This window comes from Delphinus delphis, chromosome 10, assembly GCF_949987515.2.
Source record: "Delphinus delphis chromosome 10, mDelDel1.2, whole genome shotgun sequence".
NCBI lineage: Eukaryota > Metazoa > Chordata > Mammalia > Artiodactyla > Delphinidae > Delphinus > Delphinus delphis.
The window spans coordinates 23,334,856-23,356,256 of record NC_082692.2 but is presented as its reverse complement, the minus strand read 5'-3'; the positions used below and the strand labels follow the sequence as shown (position 1 = coordinate 23,356,256).

At 48.7% G+C, this 21,401-nt stretch overlaps 1 protein-coding gene across 1 annotated transcript; it reads right to left on the bottom strand.

Annotated features, from left to right (window-relative positions):
* Positions 1-383: 383 nt before the first annotated feature.
* MSH5 (mutS homolog 5) lies at positions 384-18,781 on the bottom strand. The gene is made up of 25 exons (XM_060023270.2): positions 18,738-18,781; positions 18,178-18,328; positions 17,766-17,889; positions 17,228-17,308; positions 16,980-17,042; positions 16,143-16,264; positions 15,847-15,956; positions 15,555-15,590; positions 15,149-15,231; positions 13,974-14,019; positions 10,710-10,848; positions 10,532-10,594; positions 5,679-5,807; positions 5,309-5,381; positions 5,039-5,148; positions 4,722-4,802; positions 4,402-4,489; positions 3,976-4,165; positions 3,744-3,870; positions 3,181-3,330; positions 2,757-2,834; positions 2,412-2,555; positions 2,073-2,210; positions 741-814; positions 384-518 (listed from the first exon to the last, which is right to left on the bottom strand). The coding sequence occupies exons 2-25, from the start codon at positions 18,313-18,315 to the stop codon at positions 407-409; spliced, it is 2,499 nt and encodes an 832-aa protein (XP_059879253.1). The 5' UTR covers positions 18,316-18,328; positions 18,738-18,781; the 3' UTR covers positions 384-406.
* Positions 18,782-21,401: the final 2,620 nt, after the last annotated feature.

Here is a 21,401-nt window from a genome sequence, read left to right as displayed (position 1 = left end):
TGTCTCAGGCTGAGGTGTTCCTACTTTGAGGGGAAAGAACATCTCCCTTGGGCTCCTGTCTTCTCTCTCATCTGTTTTTGTAGGGTCTGTTGAAGTGCTTGGTTCTCATAAAGTCCCCCTGGGTAGAACCCGAGGGCCTCCCTCCAGCAGTGATACTTTATTTTTAATGAGGCAGGGCAGGTCCCTCTGTGGCCTGCTGCTTCCTCTTTCATCTCTTTCCTACTCTCTTGTTTTGTTTTGGCCCGTCTAAGGAAACAATAACTTTCTCCAAAATAAACTTTATTACTAACATGAAACAAAATTTCCAGGGAAACTGAGAACTCTGGGTGTGAAGGAGGTAAGGAAACAAAGAGGGCCTGGCAGCCTCCCGGGGTTTGGGATGTGGAGGAGAGCCCAGGGAAGACTCTCAGAGGACGGTGGCAGCAGCAGGCAGCACTTCCTGTCTCATGAAAATGTCCAGGTCCAGACTGGGATCTTCCAAATCCAGTTTCAGAAACTTGTCTACTAACATCTGGCAACTGAGGGGAGAGAGAACAGTGAGATTTATGGAAGCATGGATAACAGAATCCCTGAGCAGAGGGAAGAGGATGCAGCACAGGAAACCCGAGACCTTGAGAATTTAGAAATTGCAGGAAGAAATTTTGAATCTTTAAAGGGCAAGAGACTGTCTGAATCCCTGAAAGGGGTAGAAGAGCTGCAGAACATGCTAGAGAGAACAAGGACCCTGGGCCTGCACTCACTTTTCCATTTGTTTCTCCTTTAGCAGCTCCTTGACAGGCTTGATGGGCTTTCCACTGCAGATCAAGTCTGAGACCTAGGACAAGGAGGAAGGGGCAGGGGTGGGAGTGGGTGTTGGGTAAGAGAAGAGAGTAGGGTCAGAATCCAGGTCCCTCGGAGAAGCAGGAAGGGGCAGGGGTGGGAGTGGGTGTAGGGTCAGAATCCAGGTCCCTCAGAGAAGCAGGAAGGGGCAGGGGTGGGAGTGGGTGTTGGGTAAGAGGAGAGCGTAGGGTCAGAATCCAGGTCCCTCGGAGAAGCAGGAAGGGGCAGGGGTAGGAGTGGGTGTTGGGTAAGAGGAGAGAGTAGGGTCAGAATCCAGGTCCCTCAGAGAAGTAGGAAGGGGCAGGGGTGGGAGTGGGTGTTGGGTAAGAGGAGAGAGTAGGGTCAGAATCCAGGTCCCTCAGAGAAGCAGGAAGGGGCAGGGGTGGGAGTGGGTGTAGGGTCAGAATCCAGGTCCCTCAGAGAAGCAGGAAGGGGCAGGGGTGGGAGTGGGTGTTGGGTAAGAGGAGAGAGTAGGGTCAGAATCCAGGTCCCTCAGAGAAGTAGGAAGGGGCAGGGGTGGGAGTGGGTGTTGGGTAAGAGGAGAGAGTAGGGTCAGAATCCAGGTCCCTCGGAGAAGCAGGAAGGGGCAGAGGTGGGAGTGGGTGTTGTAGGGTCAGAATCCAGGCCCCTCGGAGAAGCAGGAAGGGGCAGGGGTGGGAGTGGGTGTTGTAGGGTCAGAATCCAGGCCCCTCGGAGAAGCAGGAAGGGGCAGGGGTGGGAGTGGGTGTTGGGTAAGAGGAGAGAGTAGGGTCAGAATCCAGGTCCCTCAGAGAAGCAGGAAGGGGCAGGGGTGGGAGTGGGTGTTGGGTAAGAGGAGAGAGTAGGGTCAGAATCCAGGCCCCTCGGAGAAGCAGGAAGGGGCAGGGGTGGGAGTGGGTGTTGGGTAAGAGAAGAGAGTAGGGTCAGAATCCAGGTCCCTCAGAGAAGCAGGAAGGGGCAGGGGTGGGAGTGGGTGTTGTAGGGTCAGAATCCAGGTCCCTCAGAGAAGCAGGAAGGGGCAGGGGTGGGAGTGGGTGTTGGGTAAGAGGAGAGAGTAGGGTCAGAATCCAGGCCCCTCGGAGAAGCAGGAAGGGGCAGGGGTGGGAGTGGGTGTTGTAGGGTCAGAATCCAGGCCCCTCGGAGAAGCAGGTAGGGGCAGGGGTGGGAGTGGGTGTTGGGTAAGAGGAGAGAGTAGGGTCAGAATCCAGGCCCCTCGGAGAAGCAGGGACGGTGGAAGGGAGCCCTGGCGGAGGTGGCTGCTGTTTGGACCTCACCTCCTTGCCACGAGCAACGAGCTTCTCAGGAAGCCCAGCCTGGGCAGCTGTGTGGGAGGCATGGCTGGCATTGGCAACACCTTCGCAAACCTGATAGAAGAAGACAAGGTCATTCCCATCTTCACAGGTCTCCATGGTCTTAAAAGAGAATAAAAGGGGAATGTTATCAGTCATTCTGCTTCCTGCCCCAGTCCCTTGGTCAGTTGCTGTGGAGAGTGAGAAACAGGAAGGGACGTGGTCCCTGTGCTCAAGCAGCCCCTGTTCTGACGGAGAAGCCAGTTCCCAGCTCTGGGAAATGCTCGGCCTAGGGGCCCCTAAGGAGCTGGATTGGTTCCTCACCAAATACTGCACGAGGGGCCCCTGTGGCAGCAGCTGTAGCTGAATGAGGCTCAGAAAGTTGGTGGCCACGAAGATGTGGGGGCACGTGGGCCCAAGCGCCAGCCAGTGTCGGATCACGGCCGCTAGAAGCGCGAGACCATCCACCTGTGCAGAGGGCAGCGGTGAGGCTGTGGAACCACAGGTGCCCCGTGCACCCCTCTCCTCCTGCCAGGCCTCTCCCGCCTCACACTGTTTCTTTTCTACCCACACACCCCTATTCTTTTCCAGAGGCGCAGCCGCACCCTCTTGTTCCTTAGCCCTCCTTCATTTTCCCCTCCTTAGATCCTCAACAGCTTCTCCCCTTACCGTGTTGGTTCCCTTTCCGAATTCATCAATAAGGACCAGCGACCGCTCGGTGGCATTGTTCACTGCTTTCGCCACCTGCTGGGTACCAGGTGGACAAGGGATAGTTTCAGAAACATTCGAGGCCTGTAATGCACTGACCACAGTCTGCCTGGCAGTAAAGCTGCTTGTGTATGTGTCCACCCAACAGGACTGCAAGTTCTTTAACGGCGAGACACATGTTTTGTTCATCCTTTCATTGCCAACAGTGCCTCACACAAAGCCGGGGATAGATAAAGGTTCGCGGTATTGATTCTCCTGGTCTCTGAACTGGGTGCTCCCTGCCCCTAGTTTAGAGAGCAGGCAGAAGGAACGTTTTTCCTGACATTTTTCACCGGTAGGGTTCCTTCCCCATTATCCCCCTCCCCCAACCCATCCTCCTTTTGACCTGGTTGAGGTCGATCATGAAGGTAGAGAGGCCAAGGGAGATGGATTCACAGCTATGGATTCGGGTGAAGATGGCGTCTACTGCCCCGATTTCGGCTTCCTCTGCTGGCACAAAGCTGCCCACCAGGGCCATGAATGTGATCAAGCCTACCTGAATAGGGGAGGAGACAGGGCCCGGTGCCTCGTGTGGCTGAGGTGAAGGTGAGGCTAAACTGAGGGGAGAACAATAGATCAAGAGAGATGGACACAGTTTAATAGAAGATCACAGCCCCTCTGCTCGCTTTAGAATCAGTAAAGGGCAGGGAGTGAGCAAAGGCACACTTTAATTCAGAGGTGGGGGAGGAGAATTCAGGCCATGGAACGATCATTAGAGCATGGCTCTCCCTCAGGTAGAGAATGAGAACTTGGGAGGAAGAGGAGCAGCGGGTGTGGGCTACAGTCTTTTCATGACAGCTGGGGTCAGAACACAGGGAGAAGAGCTGTAGGGACCTGGGTTGACTGGCAGGTGGGGGATGGAGACAATGGAGAACATTCCAGAGGCCCAGTTTGTAGGGATTCCTCTACCTGTTTGAGGTATATGCTCTTCCCTGAGGAGTTGGGTCCAGTGATGACTTTGACCCTCCCTTTGTACCCCCCGCATTCTGCGGAGTTGGGCACGAAGGTTCGGGCACAGAGCTCCATCAGAGGATGCCTGCAGTGGAGTGGGTGGAGAGGTACCTTGCACATGGCCTGTGGATGCAGAAGATGGGGCCTTTGGGCCCCTCTTGTCTATGCCTCCACCCTTTTCTGTTCTCACCTGCCATTCTGGATTCGTACCCCAAGGAGCCGTGGGGAGTAACGGGGCCTTGAGTAGCCATAGTCCCGGGCGGCACTGGCAAGAGCCAAGAGGACGTCCAGGCGGGAGGCAAGGTCCAACACCTGGGTCAAGACAGCTGCCCGTGCCAGCACCTGACACTGCAGCTGGTACATCAGCAGGGTTTCCTGGTCTGGGGGCAGGTAAGGGAGGGAGCTGGGGGTCAGCTCCAGGGGAAAGTGAAGGAGAGACAAAGAGGCCAGCAGAGGGACCCAGAAACAGGCTTGCAGATACCATCTGAAATACCCAGAGACATTCAGAAAAGACAGAGTCAGAGAGAGAAAGAGAGAGCAATGGCAGGAAGGAAAGGAGCCTATCAGAATCATCTCCATGCTGCCCGCTCCGCTCCAGCCACTCGCTTCTCCTCACCCCGGATGTCGCAGTGCAGGTCCCCCAGCAATGCATCCAGCTCCTTGGTTCGAGCACTACGATAGTGAAGCTTCTCCTCTGAGAGGAACTGGATACAAGGGTTCAAAGCTATGGGCTTTGCTTCTCTCGATCCTCATCCTATCTAACCCCGGCTCCAGCCCTGACCTTGATTTCTTTCTCCTTTGTCTCAGAGCTGGTAAAGATCAGAGTAAAACAACAGAAGAGGGATCCCACATTCGGCAGTGCTGATGGGGTAAGGCCCTCCTCTCAGCTGCTCATTCACTTTCCTTATCAACCCCTACAGAGGTCAAGGGTCTCACCATGAAGTCCAGACCCTCAATCTCGAAGTCACTGGTCTCCACCATGGAAGGCAGGCGGGGAATACAAAGAAGGAAGCCAATCTGCGGAGAGTAGAAAAGAGATAAAGCAGAGAGTGATGTACTGGGCACTTTCTTTCCTTAGAGGAAGCCAGAGTCCCCTATATCCCCCAATGCTTCCCTCAGGGGGCTAAAGCCACCAAAAAGTATTCATGTTCTTCAGATTTCTCCAGGGTTTTCTTATCTACTAATGTGTACTTCATAGGCCTAATGTCCCCCTAAAAAACCCCTGGGGAGCACACCCACCCTCCTGCCCTCACCAGAGGGATGTAGATGACACTGCATGAAGGAATACGGGGGTCCAGATTTTCCAGCTCCTTCCGAGCCACCTCAGTGAGGAAACTGGGAAGTCCTGTCAGCCTTCGTTTTTCTAGGAGGGTGAAAGACACGTGGATATCAAAAGTAAGGTTCCTGCTCTGGTTGCGATGATTATCCCCAGATGCAGTGGCCGCCTACTGAGAATGGTACCCCATCACTGGGCAGGCTCATGTTTCAGGGCTCATAGGCCCATCCGTACACCTAACACTCACTCTCATCAATTTCAGGATCTATGTTGGGGAGGACTGTGAAGCGATTTTCAGCAAGACTGCCCTCAAAGTCCACCTGAGGAGACAAGAAGTCCAGGTTCTTTACATCCAGCACCATCTCGTCCTGTTCCTCACCTCTACTTGGGCCCCTTCAGTCCCTGCTTCAACCCTAACCCTCCAAGCCCCCAAGCAGATCCCTGATATTTTGCCATCTCCTCTCACCATCCCATCCCTTGGTCATCCAGCTGACCTCAGTGTCTCCCATGCATCCCCATCTTCCACACCACATTCCCCAGAGCCCCGTCGTTCTCTATTACCCAAACCCATCCCTCCCCTAGTTTCCCAGGAGCTCTGCCTCTTTCCTTCCACTCACCACTTTCCCAATGAGGCTGGCAATGTGGTGTAGGTCATCAGAGAACTCTTGGGCAATGTCCCGAAAGAGCTGAATGGACTGGGGCAGGGAGCGGCAAGCATCCCTCAGGCCCAGGGCACTGTACACTGTCTGTAGGAGAAATGGACAGAGGAGGGTGGCCCATACCCAGGCCGGGCTTAGGCGAGGGGACAGGGATGGACTGAGAAGAACAAAGACCAATAGGGAAAAACACAATAACAGAGACAGAGAGAAGATCTCAAATGCAAAAAAGAAACAGTGAGAGAGAAAATGGTATCTGCAGAACTCTTCACCAGGCACCACACTAAACACTGAGGCTCCAAAGACAACAAAGACAACTGGGTCCCTTGTCCCAGATGGGCTCGTGGTCTAGTAAGGAAGACAAATACACCCAGAAGATTTAAAAATAAAGTGGTAGTTGCTTTGAAAGAGATTTGTACAATATCCCAAGAGAGAAGTTTGTACAGAGGAAGGAGAAAGAGAAATAGGGATATGAAAGGCAGAGAAGAAGTAAATGAGCAGAAGGGGCAATGACAGCATTTGGGTAAGAGACAGCAGGAAGAGGGGATGGGTGAGAGTCACTGAGAATTAATTCTCCAGCGTGCAAGTCAGTGACCTGAGGTGGCTGCTCTAAACAGGGATTAGACTGAGTGGATAAACCCAATCCAAAGGACACTGACTGAGGCTCACTCTGTGACAGAGGATATATAAAGTGTATAAACCAAAGAGTTTATAATCTAGCCATGATGGAAACAAACAACAAAAACAATGACTACCCACAAAAAAGATTGACCAAGTTGTGAAACTGACTAAAATTACTAAGGAAGTTCAGAGAATAAGACTAATATGGGCTAAAATAGTTGGGATATCTTTGCAGAGAAAAAGAAATAAGCTTGGTCTTGAATAAGGCAATTCCAAAGGGAGGAGGGTATTCTGGGTGGGGGCAAGAGCATGGGCAAATGAATAGAGGTAGGAATAAGAACTAACACTTATTGAATGTTTACTACCCGCCAGGCAATATTCTCAACTTTTTACATGTGTTAATTTCATTCAATTCTCAAAATAATCCTAGGAGATGGGGACTAGCATGACTCCATTTTACAGGTGAGCAACCTGAAGCACAAAGAAGTAACACAATTTGCTCAAGGTCTCACAGAGAGTAAACAGATGAGCTGGGAATTGAGCCCAGGTGTCTGGCTTTTAACCACCATGCTATCCTGAGCAGGAATATGGTGGGTCTCCCAGGCAGAGTGCTTGAATGCGGAGCCTGGCCTGGCTGAAGCCAAGGATAAATGTTAAGTAGTGGGAGGGAATATACAAATAGTCACACACATCTGCTCACGTAAAATAAAACTGAAACTACTTTACATGTTAGGTAAATATACTGTAGAGGGCTTCCCTGGTGGCGCAGTGGTTAAGAATCCTCCTGTCAATGCAGGGGACACGGGTTCGAGCCCTGGTCGGGGAAGATCCCACATGCCATGGAACAACTAAGCACGTGCGCCACAACTACTGAGCCTGCGCGCAACAGCCCATGAGCCACAACTACTGAGCCTGCATGCCACAACTACTGAAGCCTGTGCGCCCAGAGCCCGTGCTCTGCAACAAGAGAAGCCACCGCAATGAGAAGCCCGTGCACCGCAACGAAGAGTAGCCCCCGTTCGCCGCAACTAGAGGAAGCCCATGCGCAGCAACGAAGAGCCAATGCAGCCAAAAATAAATAAATAAACTTAAATTAAAAAAAATTTTTTTAGGTTCTCTCGCCTTGAGATGGCCCACACTCTGTCTGTGGAGTGTGTTTCTCTCTAAATAAATCCACTTCTTAACTATACCTTTGTTTCTCACTGAATTCTTTCTGCAATGAGACATCAAGAACCTCAAATTCACTGGGAATAGAACTATAGCAGCTGCTGCAGCAAAAAAGCTGGAAACTGAAACCATGCACAGAGAAACTTCAGAGAGTCACTGGAAACTTCGAATAGCGGTGGAGGAGTAGTAGCTGGAAAGCAGATGTTACAGCTGGAATTCACATTGCTATCTTGAGCTAGTGGTAGAAGCCACATGCTGAGGATGGCAGAACAGGAAGACAGGAGACTGGGTCGCTGAGGACTTTATGAAACCACCCAACAGTCACGGACTGCTTATTTTTATCCTTTTCTATAAAAGATAAACTTATTTAAGCCAAAAAAAGTTTTTTTTAAAGGTTATCTATAGGTGGAGAGAGGGAAAAGGGATAGAAGTTACAATTAATTGACTATACCTTGTTTGGGAGATTTGACTTTGGAACCGTGTAAATATTCTACATAATTATAAGATTAAATTTTAAGAAGCAATTATTAAAAATCAAAAAAAGAATGAAACAAATGAACATAATGTATACCCAGATAGTGACATAACCACTTGAAGTAGTGACTAAAACACAGCAATTTGACTGTATATCCCTAGGGAGAAGAGAAAGAACTATCCCTCCTTCCCCCCAAAAAATGTTAAATAGTGTTCAATAATCATATAGTTTTGGTAGTAATGGTGATATTACTATTCTAAGATTGTTGTGGATGTAATGTAGGAAAAAGCAAATAAGTGATACTTCGATTTTCTCATTCCTAGTGTTATTGAGACACAGAATCTCCAGTATGGAAGAAGGAAATATTGAAGAGGATAAAAATGGAATATACAAGGTAAGAACCCTGTGGTGCTGAATTTAAATAGGTGATGTCACAGATGTAGAAAACAAACTAATGGTTACCAAGGGGGAAACGGTGGGGGAGGGATAAATTGGGAGATTGGGATTGACATATACACACTACTATATATAAAATAGATAACTAATAAGAACCTACTGTATAGCACAGGGAACTCTACTCAATACTCTGTAATGACCTAAATGGGTAAAGAATCTAAAAAAGAGTGGATATATATTTATGTATAACTGATTCACCTTGCTATACAGCAGAAACTAACACAATATTGTAAATCGACTATACTCAAAAAAAATTAATTAAAAAAAGAATATAGATATAGTGATCTCTGGATATCTAAAAAACTAAAATAAAATAAATAGGTGATGTCAGTACTAATTTATCATGTATTTTATTTTTTTTCAAGTTTCTAGATCTGTCCACAGAAAAGGCCTACAAGCAATAATCCAAACATGCCGAGTACCCTCTAGCACTCACCGTGGTATACAGAAATACCATTTCTCACTAAAAGGAACCAGGGCTCCTCAGAGAAATGTCTGGTTCCAGGTCAGAACTGGTACATGTAAGTGCTATATCTGGTACATCTTGTCAAACCAGAGAGTGGGGAAGTTATCCAAGTCTACTAGTGTCATGTTAAAGGACTCAGAAGCCAACATGAAGAGGCTCCCATTGGCCAAAGATGGAATATCTCGAACATGTGTAAAGATTAAAAATGCAGTGGCCTGAAGCACAAAGAAATCTGTAAGTTTGTAATGATACTAAAACAACAACAGCAACCAAAAAAACTCATTGGTTGCCTTGGAGGATTATGGAACTAATTTCGTATTTGCTGATAGCTGGACAGATAAAATCGGGGGAAAAAATCAAGCAATGTTCTGTGATATCACTAGGTAACCAAAGAGTAGATGAGAGGAAGTCTTCCTTCCAGAAACATTCTAATAAATGAAGAAAGAATGACAGAATTAGAATAACACTACTTTGCAATCTCTAAAGAACTAATGGACTTAATTATTAAACATCAAAGACTGCTATCATCACAAAATAAGAGTCAGACATACTGACATTATGTTCCTCCATTTATGAAACACTATTGAAAAAAATTAAACTTGAACCTGAGCAAGCTTCTAGATTCAACTATTAATTTACAGAAATTCTAGAAGAGAGAGAAACATGTCAAAAACAGGGAATGTGGGCTTCCCTGGTGACGCAGTGGTTGAGAGTCCGCCTGCCAATGCAGGGGACACGGGTTCGTGCCCCGGTCCGGGAAGATCCCACATGCCGCGGAGCGGCTGGGCCCGTGAGCCATGGCCGCTGAGCCTGTGCTCTGCAACGGGAGAGGCCACAACAGCAAGGGGCCCGCGTACTGCAAAAAAACAACAACAAAACAAAACAGGGAATGTAATCAGTGAAATTCAGGCTAAGGAAAACTCTGTAGGACAAATAATCCAGCTTCTGCAACAAATATGTTGCAAGGGGGAAAAGATATATATATGGAGAGGCGGGGAGAGGGGAAGAGAGGAGGAGGAGGAGGAGGAGGAGGAGGAGAGAGAGAGAGAGAGAGAGAGAGAGAGAGAGAGAGAGAGAGAGAGAGAGAGAGAATGGTGAAATGGAGAAGGAACCCATAAAGGAGATTCAAAAAGACATCATCCCATCGCTATATGAACATATTTTGATCCTAATTAAACAAACTGTAATTTTAAAAAATCATTACATTTACGAGATGAATAGAAATTTAAACATGAGATAATTAATATTAAAGAATTACATTAATTTTTAGATAAGACAATGGCATTGTTATTCTTTTTTAAAAATAATTTTCTTTTAGAAAGCATATTGAAATATTTATGGGTGAAATGATATGATGGCTGGGAATTGCTTCAAAATACAGGAAAAGGAAAGTGAGAGAAGATATACATGAAACAACATTTGTATGAGTCAAAGTGTTAAAGCTACATGGTGGGTACATGGGAGTTCTTTGTATTATTCTCTCTAAATTTTTTTTGACAATTTCCACAGTGCAAAGTTTTTTTAAAGGTGTTGGGATAAAGTTGGACCGGGTGACGAGAGTAAAGAGGATTTGGAACACATGCTGGGGGTCTTAACCTGGACTTCTAGATTCAAGAAGGGAGGTCTTACCTTGTAGAGAACCTGCCAGTCACTGACCTTGGTGTGGGACAACTTCATGCGTTTAAGAATCAGCTAGAGTCAAACAAGGAGACAGCCGCTGTTTTCCTTCTCCCACCCTAATGCCCCTCAAGATGCCCAGCATCCCTCACCTCCTTCCCCACCTCCCTGCCCCCAACCCCGAGCTCACAGGCACGTTCTTGATGTGACCCAGCAATCGATGCAGCATCTGAGCCATGTCCAGATTCTGGGGTAACAGGAAAAACTGAATGACATCCAGACGGGAATTTAGTTCCTCCAGGTCCTGGGTTGGACGTGTGAACCATAGCCTGGAAGTGAGGGTTGGAGTGAGGAGACCAGAAATTACCTCTGTTCTCATCACTGTCTTGATCTCAATTTGTGAAAAATGTGCATTTGGAGGTCCCTGGGGATTGTGGCGATATGTATCTGCACTGGTAAGTACAGTGTCCTATCTATGCAGGTGTGTTTACTTGCATCTACTGAAAATCTCTGGATGTGAGCACAACTGTGTGTATCTCGGTTTTGATGGATATGACCATGTGTCATTCCATGTGGCTATGTGATGGAGTTTGTCAATATTTTAGAGGGAGAGCAGTGTGTTGAGGCATTTGAATGCCAACACTCTAGCTCTCTCTGCAGCTGAGTAGGAGTGAGTCAGAAAGAGTTTGTATATCCGTATTTAGCTGTGAAACAGCACAGACATTCATGTCTTTTCATATTCTTCCTGTGAAAGTATATAACTGTTCCATGTAGAGTAAGTCCTCAATTCGTGATAATGTTCATCCCTGCAGAGAAGAAAGTATTGGGTAGAGATACTTAAAGGGCTTCAATAACATTGTCTTATTTTTAAATTGGCTAGTGGAAACACAGAGGTTTATATTATTATTATTACCTTTTCTGTGTCTGAGGTTATTTCCTAATAAATTAAATTATTATACAGAAATAAATGTCTCATCTGTGTTGGTCTAATTCTGGGTATCCCTATCTCCCTATGGCTATGAAGAGTGTGAGATTCTGCAAGTACCTGGGAGCCCATGGATTCTTTCCCACATTAGAGCAAGCCATTAGGCATATCATTTTGTGTAAGAGCCAACCTGTGGAGACACTGGGGCCTAAGGATGTGTATCTCACACTGTAGTCTACGGCCAGTTACCCTGGGTTAGAACACCCCAGGTTAGAATGAAGTGGAAGACTCATGTGGATTCGAGGTGGGTTTTAGGCACCTCTGCTCCTTGGCCACAAAGGAGCAGAGGTGTCTGAGGCAGTGTGGGCCAGTCTGTGAATACCCTCCCCACCTGGAGAGCACGAGCCTCATCAGACTTTCTTATAAAACACCTGGGTAGCTCTGACTCATGTACTTTGAGTGCCTGGAGGTCTTAGTCGAGCCAGACTCAAGTCAGCTGAGGGGATGAGGCCCTTAGAAGGTAAGCAAATTGTCCAAAGTCATGCAGCTAGTAAGAAGTACAACTGGATCTCAAACTCAGGTCTCCAGACTGCTAGGACAGTGCTCTTTAGAGCATACTGTGACATTTAGTCACCTTCCAGGTGCCCTGTCTGATCATCAGATTGTGATTCTATGCCCTGCAGGATCCTATCTAAGGAATCTGCACCCCTCCCTCACCTTTAACTCAGTTCTCTTCTCCTTTGAGAATTCCTTCCCTTTCATCCCTGGTTGAGACTAGAGATCTGCGCCTGAAGCACTAGAGAACTTCGAGGTAATTAAATCACCCCGCCAATTACCTGGAGATGGCCTCAGAGATAATGCTAAATTAACCTCCAAAAGACATACATTGCAGGGCAGGTGGCAAGGGGAAAAGATTGTACACCTGCAGGCTAGCAAAGGTTTCCTGAGTTTTTAGAGATGATGTAACCAGTGTGTTTGCATTCTACTGCATACAAGGCCATGTGCTGAGCTAACAGGAATGGGCCACTGCATAGAGTTCACTCACAGCTATGAGGGCAAGTAGATTCACCAACTAATTCCAACCTGCTGTGATAGTGCAACTAGAAAATATAAACAAGCACCATGTGACCACACAGCAAAGTGCACGTCAGTCTCCTCAGAGGTGCCTGTGAAAGCTTCACCAGAAAGGTGATAGTTGGGTTGCAAGAGAATGTAAGATTTTGACAGGTGGAGAGCAGGGGAAAGACTTTCCAGAGGGAACAGCATTAACAGGGCTTGAGGGGGGATTCCCTGGCGGTCCAGTGGTTAGTACTCCGCACCTTCACTGCTGAGGGCCTGGGTTTAATCCCTCGGTGGGGAACTAAGATCCCATAAGCCGCACGGCCGAGAAAACAAAACAAAACAAAACAAAACATGGGTATGAGGAGGTAAGCCTGGAAATTAAAATTGAGGGGCCCTGAATGCCATACTGCTAAAGATGCGACCCTTAATTATGCAGGTAATGCGGAAACCTCCTGAGGTTTATGTTTTGTTTCTACTTAAGCTTAAAAAAAAGGGGGTGGGGGAGTGACATGCTCAGACCTCTATTTTGGAATGAAGAACAGATTGGAAAAAGAAGCGTTTAGAGGCAGAGAGACCAATTTGAAGGTGAATGCAATGCTCCAGGTTAGAAATGAAGATAGCCAGAATTAGAGCAGAGGAAAGAGGGAGAAGGGGATGGCTGAGAGACATTTCTGGATAGAATCAATAGGTCTCAGTGAATAATTGAATATGGGGGGTGAGGGAGAAGCATCAATCCAAGGTTCAGAGCTTGAGAAGCTATATTGCCAGCAATGCCATTAACCAGAAAAGGGAATGCAGGAAGAGGAACAGGGCCAGTGGGTGTCAGTTTGGATGCTCTGAGTTTGAGCTGCCTGTGGAAATTGCAGGTGGCGATGATGTGCAAAGAGCATTCCACATATGGAGCTCGGAACTAGAGATACAAATTTGAGAGTCCTCAGAGAACAGCTCAAATTTGAAGTGTGTTTTTAATAATTAAAGATATTACCGGGGCTTCCCTGGTGGCGCAGTGGTTGGGAGTCCGCCTGCCATGCAGGGGACACGGGTTCGTGCCCCGGTCCGGGAGGATCCCACGTGCCGCGGAGCGGCTGGGTCCATGGGCCGTGGCCACTGGGCCTGCGCATCTGGAGCCTGTGCTCTGCGGCGGGAGAGGCTGCGGCAGTGAGGGGCCCGCGTACCGCAAAAAAAAAAAAAAAAAAGATATTACCATGTGTACATTGCTGTCTTGTGATTCTGCTTCTGCTGCGTGTATGTGTGAAAGTCCGTGTATCATCAGTGGGTACATGTGCACCTGTGCTGACAACGTAAAATGAGAATAACACTAGCTACCACGTGGGGTCGTTGTAAGGATTAAATGCATTTAGCCAGCATTCAGGAAAGGGCAGTTGTTTTCATTACTACTAAGGGTGGTGTGTTTGAGTCTACAGATTGCCTGCATTAACCTGTAGCACGTGTGTGACTCTTACTCACCTGAGCAGTTTCTCTCCCCACTTACAGCGGCATCTGTTGAGGATTCCTGTTGGGAGTTGGGGTATGGAGTGAGCCTGTTATAAGCAGGGTCAGGGAAAGGAATGTATGGATGTCTAAGCTGAGGCATCAGGGTCAGAGGTTTGGGTGTTCAGCTGGCTGGCCTGGGGAGCGTTCCCCAGATACAGGACACAAAGGCAGCCAAAGCCAGAGTGTGGCCACAAGTCTGAGCCGGGATTACCTTACATGGGCTTGGGGGAGGAATGGGCACTCACAGGAACACTCAGCCAGAAAAATATGCAGAGCAGGCATAATTAGACTCACAAAAAGCCCAACACATACACGTAAACATTAGACACAACCCACTGAGATGCACGGTGAAACCATGTGGTTACTTGGGGTGATGTCCCCAATACACCCTAAAGCCTGAAACTATAAGAGATAAAGACTCTATGCAAAGCAAACATGGGAGTTATGCAGTTATATAACTCTCCTCTATACATAGGGCCTCCCAAAGTCCCTAGACAGGTACACCACTAGTAGAAATATTCATACAAACCCAAGGAATAAACATGGAATTGGTAGAGTAAGAAATGATACGCAAATGACACTGGACAACTATACTGGACAAGGTTTCAGGAAGATGCCCAAACTGAGGGAGGGTACAAAGAGGATAATAAAGCTGGATTGGGACTTCCTTGGTAGCGCAGTGGTTAAGAATCCACCTGCCAATGCAGGGGACACGGGTTCGAGCTCTGATCTGGAAAGATCCCACATGCCGCAGAGCAACTAAGCCCGTGCACCACAACTACTGAGCCTGCGCTATAGAACCCACGAGCCACAACTACTGAGCCCACGCGTGGCAAATACTGAAGCCCCCGCGCCTAAAGCCCGTGCTCCGCAACAAGAGAAGCCACCACAATGAGAAGCCTGCGCACTGCAGTGAAGAGCAGCCCCCGTTTGCTGCAACTAGAGAAAGCCTGAGTGCAGCAACGAAGACCCAAGGCAGCCAAAAATTAAAAAAATTAAGAAAAAAAAAAAAAAGAAGCTGGATTGGAGCAGAAGAGACAGCTGGCAATGGGGTGAAGTGGAAAGAGAGGGACTGGGATACATCTTTGGAGGCAGCTGTTTTTCTGGCAGGCCTGTGTAGTGTGGGATGAGGGAGGGGGCAAACCTACCAAAGAGGCTGAGCCCCTCCTTGAGTCCACTGGCCACTTTGTACACTGAGGGGTGAGGCTCACTCTTAAATATCTGCAGAACACTATCAGGGAGAAATTAGGGTAATTTGTATTTTAAAAGGCAATTGAGAAAATGGAATGGGGATTGGGAACACCTCCTGAGATGAAGTCTTGATGTAAGGTTTGTCCCTCACTGCTCTCTGCCTCAGTTTCTCCCTTTAGAAAAGGAGGGTGACACTTTGTGCTTTTCTTCTTCTCTCCCCTCACCCCCCTTCTCTTTCCTTCAGGGAGAGAGCTCTTAATAGCCCCAGGATTAAAGAAATTGGAGCCCCGTTAAGGATTATTAGAGCATTAAGCTTAATCCTTCTCCCTCCCCAAAGATGACAGCCTGCCTCCATCTCCTTACCTGTAAGTGTCTTGATCTATGCTCACCAGATGTGTCCTGAGGACAGAAAACAAGCAGAAAGGAAGGTGGCTGGGGTATGTGAGGTGTGAGTTCATTCTTAAGTTATACCCGCTTAGCTCTCCTTCAAGAGTACTGTCTCAGTTTTCTCCCCAGAGCTCCACACCCTCAGGAGTTCCTGTGTGTCCTAGAGCACTTTACCAGATGGGTCACTGCCAACGCCCCCCATCCCGTCTTACTTTCCAGGCCTCCCAATCCCACTTTACTTTGGTTGAGGTTAGGGTAAATGACCTACAACGCAAATTTCTTAAAGCCTAGGATGGGGATGCTGACGTTATAGTCTTCCAGTTCAACCCCGATTCTTCTTCGACCCAAGAACTTCAGCAGCCCTCCAAGTGCTCGAACCTAGGAGGGGATCAGTAATGGAGGTGGGGTAAATCCCAACGTCTTGGAGGCTGGACGACACCAGGGAAAACTATTATTTTCCAGGGCTGGGCTAGTATCTCCCAGGACTCAAACCTAGTCTCCAGGTGCTTGTGCCTTTCTCTAACCTGCTGCAACCCAGCCCTTACCTTGCGGGACCCATCTCACCGTGAGGAGGCAGTCAAAGGGGATGATGGAGGAGAGGAAGAGGATTTTCTCGGTGGCGGTCATGGAGTCTGGTATGAAGGAGTAGTTTCCAGAAAGGAGGCGCTGTTTGCTTATCTCCAGGCCTATTTTGAGGGAAGAAGGGAGGGAAAGATCTTATAGCCCGATTCTTCACCTTATTTTAAGAATGAGAAAACAGAAGCAAGAGAGATGATGTGGCTTGCCAAATTCACACAGGCAGCTAATGGAAAGCTGAGACAAGAGCCAAATTTTCAGACTCTTTATTCTACATACACTTTAAAAAGGGTTGGCTGGGAACATAAACTGAGAAAGATAAATGGCTCAGGAGAGTAAGGTATCTGTCTGGAATTGGGGACTTGGGGTCAAAAAAATCATATTAACAGAGGAACTAATAACATGAATGCCCTAACATCTAATTTAGGATAGAACATTCCCTGTCCTTTTTGCAAAATCCGGGAAGGTTATGGAAGTGTCTTCTAGATGAACGAGGTCACTGAGGCAGTGCCTTTTTTTTTTTTTTTTTAAGGGGTAAATGGCTTTGGCTTAAAGGGGAAAATGCCAACAATCAAAGCTGACCAAAAAGTGTTACTACTCCCTCTTCTCACGGAAGGCACTCATCCCTAGACAAGCCTAAGCTGCAGGTTATTAAAGGCTAGGGATTAGGAGAGATCGTGGGGAGACTGGTCATGGGGCTTGAAGAACACAAAGGTTTAGAATGAGATAGGGCTGAGGGGAGACCTCTGATGATGAAGGTGGAATTAGGAGAAAGGGTCAGAAAACCGGGATGGGGGATTGGGCAAAGCAAAAGGGAGGAGATACCAAAATCCACACTTGGCAAAAGTATGATTTCAGGTCTCTTAGGCTCTCTGTGCTCTTGGGAGGCTGTGAGGGAGGCAAAGAAAGGGCCATCAGTCTGTACATCTCAGTCCTTCTGCCGCTGTCCCACCTTCCCTCTCACCCAATTCTGGTCTCCTGGCTGTAGCTCCCCCCAAGACCCTTTAGTGTCCTGGAACATTCCATAATTTAGTCCTTCCCCATTTTCCCTCTCTCCCTTACCCAGTCCTTACCAAGCTTCCCCAGAAACCGAGTCATATTCTCATCCTGTTTGGCGCTCGTGACAACAGACTGGGGATCGATTTCATCCAGAACTCGGAATGAGAATGGAGACCAAATGAATTCAAGGATCTTTATCTTTTGACTAAGAGGGAACCCGTAGCCCTCCCCTTGCTATCTCCCTTCACCCCTCAGAAACTTATTTCCTCCCTCTAAGAGTAGGGAGTGCCCCCCACATTGGGAGCATAAGTCGGAGTCAGACATGAGATTAGAAAAGGAAGGAGTAGTAAGACTGATGGGGTGGTGGGAGGGAAGAGGGGTGCCCAGGAGATTATCACTAGACTGTAGACCCTTAAAGGACAGACATGACTGATTTGCCCAGGACTGTATCTCCAGCTCCTGGTACACTTGTGAATAATGAGATGAATTCTTACAAACAACAAAGGGGGCCTCTAGGAGTCAACTAATAAAAATAGATTGAGTCAGGTAAGGACCTACGAGTGAAATACGCTTCTAATCCCAGGGTAGAGGAATTCCTAGCTCCGTCCTCACCTCTCTGGAGCAGCTGGAGGCTCTCGTGGTCTGGGGCATCTGGCATAAAGTAGATGGTGGAGTCACTAGTGTCATAGTAGGCAATGCCCAGGTACCCTGAGCTCCACAGCACACACAGATGAATCTGTCCGGCAAGGAAGAAAGGAAACAAATATTTGAACCAACCACTCGTTAAGTGCAGGGTTGAGGCATGCCTTATTTAATTTTAATTATTTTATCAACTCTCTGAGATAGGCATCGTCACCCCCACTCAGTCAATGTGAAAGCGACATTCAGCGGAGGGAAGTGACTGGCCCCTCTCTTGTTCCCAGCCCCCGTTACAGGCTAACAATCAGACGTTCCAATCAGCTCCCTGCTCTCCAGATTCGAGCTCTGGCCCCTCAGACATCGCCTCTCCACCCCGCCCCCAGACCTCCGCGGGCTCCTCCTCGTCCTCCTCCTCGGCCTCCCGGGGCTCCGGCACTGGGGCCGGGCTGGGGAAGCTGGCCGAGGCCTCCCTGGGTCCCGGTCCCTGCGGCGTCCTGCCTGGGGTCGCTCCTACGGAGGCCATGGCCTTGGAGGCTCTGTGGATGAAGAAAATGAAGGCGGTTCAGGAGCGAGATCTCACCCGCGAGGAGGCGGGGGTAGCGGGGCGCACAGAAATGCAACTCCACTGAGAACTAATGGGAGAGGGCTGAGGGGCAGGGCTGCTAGGGCCTTCGAGCGCTGTGGTCACAGGTGCAGGGCATCTGGAGGGGCGACTTCTCGGGTATTTAACTAAAGTACAGACTGTGGAAAACATCACTCGCCCCACCCTTATTCCTGTCACGCGGAGGTTGTATTTGGAGACAGTCTGAGGGTCCTGTGGGACAAGTTTTGCACGCCTCCTCTCTCCGCCCCTGCCAACCAAGCCCCCAAGATCACAGCCTCACGCTCTTGACTTCCCCACCCAGTTGCGGACCGCTCGCGGCGTTTTCCCGCCTTTTCAGTCACCTGGGTCGCGACGTGCGCGAGACCGCGTCACTAAACGCCGCGGGCCTGCGGGAGGGTGCGCCGACGCGAGGGCGGGGTGCGCGCGCATACGCCCCGCCTTCTTAGCCGCTATTGGTCGAAGACACCCGGATCCTGCCTAGAGATCCAACAGAGCGAGAGGGAGGAGGGGACCGCAGAGAAGGCTGGACGATGACTGGCCTATTCGCATATGGGGCGGTGCCAGAACGTTCAAACTTCCCGCCCTCTGCTATTGCCTAGCAACCGGGCCTCTGGCCCTTGATTGACACGGGGTGGAGCCTGTGAGAAGGTCTTTAGCAGAGCTGGAGTCAGAGCCCCCGGAACGGGTCTAGGGGCGTTGGGTAATCTGGAGAGGAGGCCGACCTTAAAGGAACAGAGACACGTTTTGGGGCGGTTTTTGTTTTTGTTTTTGTTTTTTCTGGAGAGTGGAGATAAGCAACATTAATTCAACCTATGCCAACAATTCTAACTTAATATTTATAATGAGCTTAGAACAGTGCCTGGCAAACATAGTAAGAACTACGTGAGTGTTTTAAATAAATAAGCGGAAATAAGAAGCGAGACTCCTATCTCAGCCCACCTTTGCCTGTTTCCTGGGTGCAGAGTATGATCACTCCCATAGGGACACCACAGGGCCTAATTAATAATTTCAGCGCCCCAAGAGAAGTTGGAAGCATTCGACACACACACACACACACACACACACACACACACACACACACACACACACCCTAAGGACAGAAGGGTGTCATTCATTCATTCTGGGCCAGGTGGTGGACTCAAAACAGGGAACGTAATTAAATCCCTACTCCATGAGCCTAATTTTTGAGTGTGTGTGTCTGAGGGGAGGAGAAGCAAGGAGATAGTGAAGGAGAAAGAAATAAACAATCATATACTTTTAAAAACACCTCTTAAAATACATCTTCACCCCCAGCTTTGTTCTGGGTACTCTGAGATGCGGAGATCCCACCCAAGAGCTTAGGAAAGATGGTAACCTGGCTCTGCTAACCAATGATTGGAAAATCCCTTCTAGTGAGAAAGGTGGGGGAGTGAGTTAACGGCTAGGTTAATGGTTACCCCTGGCAAATTGTTTAGCAATGGGGCTATGGAAACCTGGAGGAGGCCAGGTGACAGCTCTAAGGAGTGTTGGGGAGGGACACACGTTCCAATCTGGGGTGGGAAGAGATTAGGGACCGGTTTACCAACCTGAGGAAGGGGAGGGAGTGGAAAGAAAGGCTGGGGAAGAAAAGGGGAGATACTGAGATAGGAGAAAAGCAGGGGCAAGGAGATTGAGATGGGAGGGAAACTTCTTTGATGCAGGATTTGGGGGTATAGCCCCTGGCTTCAGACCCATGCGGCACTGATGGATGGTACCAGGAGAGGGCAGCATTACCTGTTGTTACCTGAGAAGTTAAGGAAAAATACTTTGTGGGTAGCCATGCCAGCTAGCCAAAGTCAATATTGATCAAGGCAGCTCTAGCTATAAAAGCTGTAGGGAAAGAGAGGCAGGGGAGAAGCTGTCAAACCTGTCTGGCCCCATTTGCCTGAGGCTTCTCCCAGAAGGGAGACTTTTGTGGGGCAGATTCTCTGGTGGACATGGACCAGCTGGACCAGCTGGAGAAGTAGCGCTGCTCTGACCTCCCTTCCTCAGATGGAAGGGGTCATGTGTGCAGATTTTGAGGGTCACCCTGGAGGAGATTCCCCACCAACAAACACATACTCGTTGAATCATTCTACATCCTTATCGGATGTTACAATTCAAGGGAGCAAACACCAAATATATCCCCTCTCTGAGGAGGACAGAGAAAGGCCTTCCTCCATGGAGGAGAAAACCCACAGAAGAGGAAGCATGAGAGGAAACCGCTAACTGCTGGTTCCAGCACCTCTCTTCACTCCACCCCCTCCTCCCCCAACTCTCTCGCTTTCTTTAAGTTTCAAGCCCTGTTTTGCTCCTATGTCCTTGCATTCCACCATGATTTTCTGGAACTGTAGGTGTCCTGTTAGACAGAGGGTGGTGAGGAAGAAGGGGATGGCTGGATAGGAGAGAGATTCAAATGTGGAGGCTGGCATATGTCCAGTCTGGAGGACATATTTTTGGGCTATTTTTCAGCAGATCATAAAGGGTTTGATAGAACCTCCAAAATCAAGGTTATTGGGGAGGGAGGGAGAGAGCTCTTCTTCCTCTGTCCTCCCTACTTCTTTCTTTCTGTATGTATGTATTTATTTATTTTTGGCTGCATTGGGTCTTCATTTGTGCGTGCGGTCTTCTCATTGCGGTGGCTTCTCTTGTTGCGGAGTCCTTAGTCCTTCTGAGGACTCCACTCACACTATTCTGTCTGATCTTCACTTTTTTCCCCCATGATAGGACCAACTACCACCAGCCCCTAGCATCGGTGCAGCTCTACTCTGGGGCCGTAATAACCCCATGCTTCCACCCTAACTCCAAGGCAACCCGTCAGTGATAAAAGGGCAAGGGGCACAGGAAAGAGCCCCAGACCGGGGTGGCGGGGGGCAGAAGTAGAAGCATTAAAGCTGACCAGGCTACGGAGCGGGAGAGTACCTCCGCCAGTGATGAAGCCCCTTGGCTCAGCTTCCGGTTTCCCCAGCACAAGGCCTGGTTATCTCCTTTCCCCACCCCTGCCCTAC